This window comes from Phoca vitulina, unplaced genomic scaffold (genome assembly GCF_004348235.1).
Source record: "Phoca vitulina isolate PV1807 unplaced genomic scaffold, GSC_HSeal_1.0 scaffold13, whole genome shotgun sequence".
Classification (NCBI taxonomy): Eukaryota; Metazoa; Chordata; class Mammalia; order Carnivora; family Phocidae; genus Phoca; species Phoca vitulina.
In genome coordinates, this window is record NW_022589716.1 from 69,670 (window position 1) to 79,663 (window position 9,994).

At 39.5% G+C, this 9,994-nt stretch overlaps 1 protein-coding gene across 1 annotated transcript in view; it reads right to left on the minus strand.

The window, feature by feature from the left end:
• Window positions 1–7,934: 7,934 nt before the first annotated feature.
• Window positions 7,935–9,994, minus strand: part of LOC116636893 (adhesion G protein-coupled receptor E2-like) — a 75,615-nt gene continuing 73,555 nt past the window's right edge. Inside the window, 2 exon segments of the mRNA XM_032412101.1 lie at window positions 7,935–8,082; window positions 8,491–8,556. Of these exon segments, the coding sequence (XP_032267992.1) occupies window positions 7,935–8,082; window positions 8,491–8,556 (214 nt within the window).

The following is a 9,994-nucleotide window of genomic DNA, read 5'->3' on the forward strand; positions in this document are numbered from 1 at the left end:
ATGTCTTCTGCCCATTTCTGGATTGGATTATTTGTTCTTTGGGTGTTGAGTTTAAGAAGTTCTTTATAGATTTTGGATACTAGCCCTTTATCTGATATGCCATTTGCAAATATCTTCTCCCATTCTGTCGGTGGTCTTTTGGTTTTGTTGACTGTTTCTTTTGCTGTGCAAAAGCTTTTTATGTTGATGAGGTCCCAATAGTTCATTTTTGCCCTTGCTTCCCTTGCCTTTGGTGATGTTTCTAAGAAGAAGTTGCTGCGGCTGAGGTCGAAGAGGTTGCTGCCTGTGTTCTCCTTTAGGATGTTGATGGACTCCTGTCTCACATTTAGGTCTTTTAACCATTGTGAGTCTATTTTTGTGTGTGGTGTAAGGAAATGGTCCAGTTTCATTATTCTGCATGTGGCTGTCCAATTTTCCCAATACCATTTGTTGAAGAGACTGTCTTTTTTCCATTGGACATTCTTTCCTGCTTTGTCGAAGGTTAGTTGACCATAGCATTGAGGGTCCATTTCTGGGCTCTCTATTCTGTTCCATTGATCTATGTGTCTGTTTTTGTGCCAGTACCATACCGTCTTGATGATGACAGCTTTGTAATAGAGCTTGAAGTCCGGAATTGTGATGCCACCAGCTTTGCTTTTCTTTTTCAACATTCCTCTAGTTATTTGAGGTCTTTTCTGGTTCCATACAAATTTTAGGATTATTTGTTCCATTTCTTTGAAAAAAGTTGTTGGTATTTTGATAGGCATTGCATTAAATGTGTAGATTGCTGTAGGTAGCATTGACATCTTCACAATATTTGTTCTTGCATTCCTCTTTAAAAAATGTATTTTTAAAGTAACCTCTATACCCAATGTGGTGCTTGAAGTGACCACCCCAAGATCAAGTGTCACATGCTTGACCGACTGAGCGAGCCAGGTGCCCGTAGTCACTAGTCATAGTCCCTCTTGATTCAACCCTTGTCTCATCCTTAACAGGAACCCCAGGAGCCTGAAGAGCACATGCATTATGAACCAGATACAATCCAGCTGCCCCTTCCAAACTGGAATCTGACCACTAATAGACTGGCCTAGTTCATGACTGCCCCCAGGGATGGGACTCTCTAAACAAGTTGGCAGGCAGGACAGACACTGAGGATGCACCAGTCAAATAGTCACCTGCTGTACTGCATCCTGGACGACTTGCACACCTTGTTCATTGTACCGTTTTGGGCCACCATGGGCAGGGGTATCTTGGAAAACCCATGTCACTTGATGATTCTGCATATCCACACTCACACTGATGAAAAACAGGGTAAATATCAATCCTATTACAGTTGTAATAAAGAGGAAATTGAGTGTGGTGTCACCACCATAAACTTACAATTTCATTTTGGTCCAGGTTTTCAATTATTGAGTATATGAATTTTTCTTTAATCTTGCCTAGGACATTGCCCTTGATTTTCTAATGTTCTAATAATTTTGGTAGATTTTAATATACCTGGAATTTGTCCAGTAAATAATTTGTCCTAAATGAATAGCCTGTTGTCCTGACACCATTTGTTGAGAAAAATCTGTGACTTCCCTGACTTCACATGTAATGTTTCACACACTGATTTGAAATGTCATTTTTATGGATCGTTACATTGCTATACATGACGTATCCTTTATTTGATTTCATTGACTCATTTTCTATTCATGGAAAACACACATTAAGAAATGTCATGGTTTTGTTTTTATAGATGTTATGAGGCAAATCCCTGTATTTTATGTCAAATAAATTTAAATCTAGGCTTGAATAAAGAGACACATTACTTAGAAGGACTATTGCAGCAGGGAGAAGGTTCTGATCTCAGAAACCCATGAGCATCTCAAAATCATATGGAAAAATATTTTTATTTCATAAGGTAAAGGAGGAAGCAGACAGAAATAAGCAGCATCTTTGGAGGGGAAGCTGGACAAATAAGGGGAAATTATCAGTGTGTTGTGACAAAAAGACGGTCATGCTGTGGTCAGCCAGTTCCCCGGAGAGGCTGATGGGGAAGGCATGTTCCACTTTTTTGGTACTTGCTCAAACTTGAGGGTAAGCAGAGTTCAGGGGCCTGTAGAAAAGAGAGAGGTCTGATTAAAGTTTGGTCAAGAAAAAGAAGAAAGTAGGAAATGGGCCATAGTGAGCGTAAGCAGAGTTCAGGGGCCTATAGAAAAGAGAGAGGTCTGATTAAAGTTTGGTCAAGAAAAAGAAGAAAGTAGGAAATGGGCCATTGTGAGCACTTGTTCACTTACTCTTCAAGTGAACTGTCTCCTCGGTCACATTTTTTCTTCTATATACACTTGATGGCTAGTTTACTAAATTTCACAAAAATGTCTTGGGACTTAGATTGTCATTGCATTGACTGTGTAGATGAATTTGGAAATAATAGCTTCTTTATAATATTAAGACTTCCTCACCCCCACCAACCTCTTTCTTTCTCTAGGTTATAAGTTCTTCTTATGTTACACTTGACAATTTTCTCCTTGAGAAACTTCATGCATTTCTTGTAGGATTGTTCTCAGGTACTGTAGAAGTTTTAGTTTTAAATTTTATTTTATTTTATTTTTTAAAAATTAAATTTAATTAATTTATTTTTTATTATTATGTTCAAACAGCTCTTTGCATTTTAAAATTTGTTTTTCCTTTGATAGGAAAATCAATGCATCTTGAACGTTGACCTTGCTATTGGGATGTGATTGGACTGTCAGTATTTTCCAGTGAATTCTCTGAAGCTTTCTCGGCAAACAATCATGCCTTCTCTAAATAATGATTGCTTTATGTCTTTCTTTCAAGTACAGGTACCTCTTCTTTTTGTTTCCATCCCATGGGGTTGAGCTTGGAGGTAGCATAAAGAATTGTGAGCCTATTCAGTTATGGATTTTCAAAGTCTTTTGAAATGAGTATTTAACATGGGTACCATGAGATTGCTCCACAAGTCCTGCTTCCTAAGCAAAGGTAAAGGCCCAATGGCTACTCACTCAGAATCTGCAGCTTAACAAGAGATACCAGATGTTCCACATACACAAGGAATTTCAAGAAGCATTGTGGGCAGAGAACTAATTAAGAATTAGAGTTGGAATATGTCATGCCTTATACTTTGTGCTCTCTCTCTCTCTCTCTCTCTATATATATATATATATAATTATTATGTTAGTCACCATACAGTACATCATTAGTTTTTGATGTAGAGTTCCATGATTCATTGTTTGCATATAACACCCAGTGCTCCATGCAATACGTGCCCTCCTTAATACCCATCACCAGGCTAACCCACTCCCCCACCCCCCTCCCCTCTAAAACTCTTGGTTTGATTCCCAGAGTCCATAGCCTCTCATGGTTCGTCTCCCCCTCTGATTTTCCCTTCCTTCTCCTAACATCTTCCATGCTATACCTTATGTTCCACATATAAGTGAAACCATATGAAAATTGTCTTTCTCTGCTTGACTTATTTCACTTAGCATAATCTTCTCCAGTTCCATCCATGTTGATGCAAATTTTAGGTATTCATCCTTTCTGATGGCTGAGTAATATTCCATTGTATACTTTGCTTTTTAGCAATGGTATTCTTGCCTTTACCAGGAGAGGGTACCTTATTTAAAACACTTAAAAGTTTATTTTTGATAACAAGTAAAAACATGAATACATTTTGTTGTAAAAATATAACACCACAAACACAAGAGATATCTGATTGATCCTCACCTTGACCTAACCTCCCTTGAATAAGTATTCTCTTAAACTTTATTTATTTATTTTTTTTTAATTTTTTATTGTTATGTTAATCCCCATACATTACATCATTAGTTTTAGATATAGTGTTCCATGATTCATTGTTTGTGCATAACACCCAGTGCTCCATGCAGAACGTGCCCTCCTCAATACCCATCACCAGGCTAACCCATCCTCCCAACCCCCTCCCCTCTAGAACCCTCAGTTTGTTTTTCAGAGTCCATCGTCTCTCATGGTTCTTCTCCCCCTCCGATTTCCCCCCCTTCATTCTTCCCCTCCTGCTACATTCTTCTTCTTCTTTTTTTCTTTCTTAACATCTATTGCATTATTTGTTTCAGAGGTACAAATCTGAGATTCAACAGTCTTGCACAATTCACAGCGCTTACCAGAACACATACCCTCCCCAGTGTCCATCACCCAGTCACCCCATCCCTCCCACCCCACCCCCCACTCCAGCAACCCTCAGTTTGTTTCCTGAGATTAAGAATTCCTCATATCAGTGAGGTCATATGATACATGTCTTTCTCTGTTTGACTTATTTCGCTCAGCATAATACCCTCCAGTTCCATCCACGTCGTTGCAAATGGCAAGATCTGAATAAGTATTCTCTATTATCAACAAATTATAATTTGTTCTGCCAAACATAGAATCTATAACTTAATTATGAAAAGTTAGATAAGAGTATGTCTGTGTAAACATTACAATGTTAATAAATCTAAGCTTTTAGAATTATATGGTATTGTGCTATGGACACCCAACAACTTGTACATGGAGATTTTTCCACGTCAACATAGGAAGAAGTGTTTCAGTCTTTGTGTCTGTGGACTGGCATTCCTTAAAACCAAAGTAACTTTTCATCTTGCCATTTCTTATTGATGGTTCACTTGAGTGGTTTGTGTTTTTCTGCCTTCCAATGCTACAATGAACACACTGAGGTCATCATGCCCCTTGGGCTCCCTACTTCAGAGGCTTTTAAGGGCAGAGAAGACAGCATGCACTCCCCTGGATGAAGAGGACTTTGCAGCTGATTCCTGGAGTCCTCAGAACCTGGGAATTGGAAGTTTGTGACTAGAGGAGCCTGGGTACCAGAAACCCCTGCCTCCTGTACCTGGAGATCTGAGGCCGTGGATCTGCAGTAAGTGGAATTGAAATTTCAGGATTGGGTGGTCAGAAATCCAGAAACATGATCAGTAATCTAAGGCTTGGGTGGTGGGGATTCTGTGAAGCTGAGTAGGAATTCTGCATGTGGGAGATGTGAGGAATTGGAAGAATGAGCCTAGAAAGGAATTGGAGAGAGTCAGAGAATGGGGGAGACTGTTGTGGACCAGAGGGATGGGCTAGAGTCATTGACGGGTCCTGATCAGAGAATGTGAGTGCCTGATGGTGGGAAGAGGGGTGGGGTCCTGGAGAAGCTAGGTGGGAGGAATCTGGAGCGGTGCTGGAAAGAGTCGGGGAGGATAGTGAGAGAGTTTTGAAATGAGGAAGCTAAGACGAGTCGGGGAAGATAGTGAGAGGGTTTTGAAATGAGGAAGCGAAGAGATCTGATATAAAATAGTTTGTTTACAGTGTAATAAAGAGCAAATAGCTGAGCCAGTATTTGAGCTCAGGCCAGTACAGACTGAATTTCCCAGCTGTAAAACACCGTGAGAATGTGCTAGAAGGTCAATCTGGGATTTCTGCTTGGGACTCTGTTTTGTAGGTTTTGTGTGGGGAGGGCTTTGTTTCCAGGGGGGTTTGCATGTTGGGAAAAGTACTGTATAGTGTCTGCTTCAGGAAGCAGCTAGGCACTTCCACATAGTGAAGTGAGGAGATCATATTGTGGGTGACTGGATGTTGTTCACTCCTCCTCCTTACCCAGATCCAAAGGATAGTCTACGTCTTGTGGAGGATTAATGGTTTTTAAGGAAAGAGATTGCTGGGAGAATAACTGGTATGGAAAATATAAACACACCAACAAAAGTTGTGCATTGCTCCCATAATCTGGAGAAGATCCTTCTAGATGTGAACACTTTATTATGTTAATCACCATACATTACATCATTAGTTTTTGATGTAGTGTTCCTTGATTCATTGTTTGTGTATAACACCCAGTGCTCCATGCAGAACGTGCCCTCTTTAATACCCATCACCAGGCTAACCCATCCCCCCACCCCCTCCCCTCTAGAACCCTCAGTTTGTTTCTCAGAGTCCATAGTCTCTCATGGTTCGTCTCCCCCTCCGATTCCCCCCCCCTTCATTCTTCCCCTCCTGCTATCTTCTTCTTTTTTTTTGCATTTATTTTTTTAATTATTTTTAAAAAATTTTATTATGTTATGTTAGTCACCATACAGTACATCATTGGTTTTTGATGTGGTGATCCACGATTCATTGTTTTCATATAACACCCAGTGCTCCATGCAGTACGTGCCCTCCTTAATACCCATCACTGGGCTAACCAATCCCCCCTCCCCCCTCCCCTCTAAAACCCTGTTTGTTTCTCAGAGTCCATAGTCTCTCATGGTTCATCTCTCCCTCCAATTCCCACCCCCCCCGATTTTTCCCTTCCTTCTCCTAATGTCCTCCGTGCTATTCCTTATGTTCCACAAATAAGTGAAACCATATGATAATTGACTTTCTCTGCTTGACTTATTTCACTCAGCATAATCTCCTCCAGTCCCATCCATGTTGATGCAAAAGTTGGGTATTCATCCTTTCTGAGGGCTGAGTAATAGTCCATTGTATATATGGACCACATCTTCTTTATCCATTCATCTGTTGAAGGGCATCTCGGCTCTTTCCACAGTTTGGCTATTGCGGACATTGCTGCTCTGAACATTGGGGTGCATATGGCCCTTCTTTTCACTACATCTGTGTCTTTGGGGTAAATACCCAGGAGTGCAATTGCTGGGTCATAGGGTAGCTCTATTTTTAAATTTTTGAGGAACCTCCACACTGTTTTCCAAAGTGGCTGTACTAACTTGCACAGAAATCAGTTGCTTTCTTATACACTAACAATGCAACTGTAGAAAGAGAAATTAGAGAAACGATTCCATTTACAATAGCACCAAAACCCAGAAGATACCTCAGAATAAACCTAACCAAAGAGGTAAAGGATCTATACTCTAGGAACTACAAAACACTCATGAAAGAAATTGAAGAAGACACAAAAAGATGGAAAAATATTCCATGCTCATGGATCGGAAGAATAAACATTGTTAAAATGTCTATGCTACCCAGAGCAATCTATACCTTCAGTGCCATCCCGATCAAAATTCCAATGACATTTTTCAAAGTGCTGGAACAAACAATCCTAAAATTTGTATTCTTTTTTTTTTTTAACATATAATATATTATTTGTTTCAGAGGTACAGGTCTGTGATTCAACAGTCTTACACAATTCACAGTGTTCACCATAGCACATACCCTCCCGGAGGGTAGATGTGAACAGTTTAAAGTGAAAAGTAGATAGTTATCCATATCATGTGAATTTATTTCTTTGTGCTTTGTAGCAACTTAGAATTTTCTTTTTATTTTTCAGATCACAAATATGTGAATATTCTCTTTTAAAATAATGTTAACAATGTATATATACAGCAAAATAGGAAAAATCTCCTCTACATCCCATGGCTGCCTCCTCTAAGACACAGGCAAGATGTACACTTTGAAATGTACTTATTAACTTTTCTAAACATTAACCTACATACATCATAAAATCTTGTACCAAACTATGAGAATAGAAGTGGTTCATAGTTGAAATATAAAGGAGATGAAGAAAGCTCAGGTAGAAAGATAGCAAGTTTTCCAAGGACTGTTGAGACATAGAAGCCAGACACACAAGAGGAGTATTTCAAAATGGAGGAGGCAAACACAGCATCCAGTACTGCCAAGAGTACCAAGTGCTGTCAAGAAAGCTAAGAGGACCAAAAGATATTTATAAGTGGAGAACATTGGAGGCCTAAGAGAGAGCTCTTTTGGTAGAATGATGGAGGCAAAATCCAGGTTCGAATATCTGGAGGAAGAAGAGGGAGGAATCAAATATATAACAATACTTCAGTGTCAGAGAGAGATTTAACATGTTGCAAAGCAGGTGGAAAGGATGCTATTGAGGACATGAGACCAAATATATTAGAGAGAAAATGTATGATCAGTAATGTGAAGTTACTGAGAAGTCAGGAGGTGTGCAGGTGGAGGAATTAGTGTAAAAGGTAGGAAGCATATTTTGTCTATCTGTGATGACAAGATGGAATGAGGAGACAATGAACAGGATGCCAAATGGTTGGTGTTTTTGAGAGTGCAAAAACATCTCTGTTGATGGAGGAGAGCTTGGTTTTCACAATCCAGAAGGTCATCAGAAAGAAAGCCAAATTAATCTGCAGAAAACCCACAGGTATATTAACTACACTCCACATCTGGCAAACCTTTGTCCTAGCTCATCCAGCTCCTAACCTGGCAGGGAAGAAGCTTTTGTATTTTCTAACAGTCCTAGAAAAGCAAACCAAACACCCAGTAACTCAGGCCCATGTTTGTCCTGTAACTCCGGTGACCACTTCAGTTCAGTTTGCATGGGAATTCCAAATTTTAGCACTGAAAGTGCCACATCTCAGGAAACACTTTAGTCCTGGTTTTACAATGGGAATTCCCACCTCCTGGGAGCCCCTCATCAGTCCTGGGCCAACTGGAATGACTGCTCACCCTGCCTGTCACCCTCCTGATACACCCGATCTTTGAATAACCCTCAGCTGGGCAGGCAGGCTGTTCTGATGTCATCCATTACTCATGGAGAAAATGGTGCAGACGGCGCCAAAGAAGGTCCATATGAATCCTTTGTCTGTGTGGAGTCAGCATCTTAGAGAGAGATGGGAAGAGATTCAAGAAAATATTGGCTTTCATGGACAAAGGACTGATAAATAAACATACCCCTCCCTTCCCAATGTTTCTTCCTTCCTCCTTCATTATTATTATTATTATTTTACTATTGCTGTCATTGTGTAAGAACATTGAACATAAGATCTATCCTCATAACAAATTTTCAGCATACAACACTGTCATCTATTGTTGCAATGGTTTATAGTTGATATCTTGATCCTATTTATCTTATATTACTGAAACTTTGTATATGCTCTTGATAGTGGTCACGGATACATGGGTGTATGCTTATTCCCAAACCCATTAGGTTTTATACATTCAGTATGTTCAGCTTATTCCATGTGAAGCGTTCTGTAATAAAGTTGTTTTTAAGAAACATAAATTCCTTTCAAAGAGCTCTTTTAAGTTTTGGCTTCCAGAAATGCTGGCAGAAATAAATATAAATTTTTTAAAGGAAAAAAAAGAATCAATCAGTAAAATAAATTATATATATATATATTTCTTTTTTTTCTGGACAAATATCAAGTATATCCTCTGTGTCAGGATCTGTGCTTGGCCCTGAAGACCCAGTTGGGATTACGGTAGAGTGGTCTCAGTCCTCAGGGAGACACAGATGAAGTTGGAGGATCAACAATTAGACAATAGACAAAATCAAGATGATGAATTTTATTATCAAGTATGAGGAGCTATGAGGATATGTAGCTGGATCCATAATCTAGTCCAGGGTATAGGAGATCCCAATAGTTGGAAAGGGTTTCCCTGAAAGAACTGAATTGTTTTTTTTTAATTTAATTTTATTATGTTATGTTAGTCACCATACAATACATCATTAGTTTTTGACGTGGTGATCCATGATTCATTGTTTTTGTATAACACCCAGTGCTCCATGCAGTATGTGCCCTCCTTAATACCCATCACCAGGCTAACCCATCCTCTCCCCTCAAAACCCTCATTTTGTTTCTCAGAGTCCATAGTCTCTCATGGTTCATCTCTCCCTCCGATTTCCACCCCCCTTTATTTTTCCCTTCCTTCTTCTAATGTCCTCCATGCTATTCCTTATGTTCCACAAATAAGTGAAACCATATGATAATTGATTTTCTCTGCTTGACTTATTTCACTTAGCATAATATCCTCCAGTCCCATCCATGTTGATGTAAAAGTTGGGTACTCATCCTTTCTGATGGCTGAGTAATATTCCATTGTATATATGGACCACATCTTCTTTTTTTTTTAATTTTATTTTATTATGTCATGTTAGTCACCATACAATACATCATTAGTTTTTGATGTAGTGATCCACGATTCATTGTTTCGTATAACACCCAGGGCTCCATGCAGTATGTGCCATCCTTAATACCCATCACCAGGCTAACCCAACCCCCCCACCCCCCTCCCCTCTAGAACCCTCAGTTTGTTT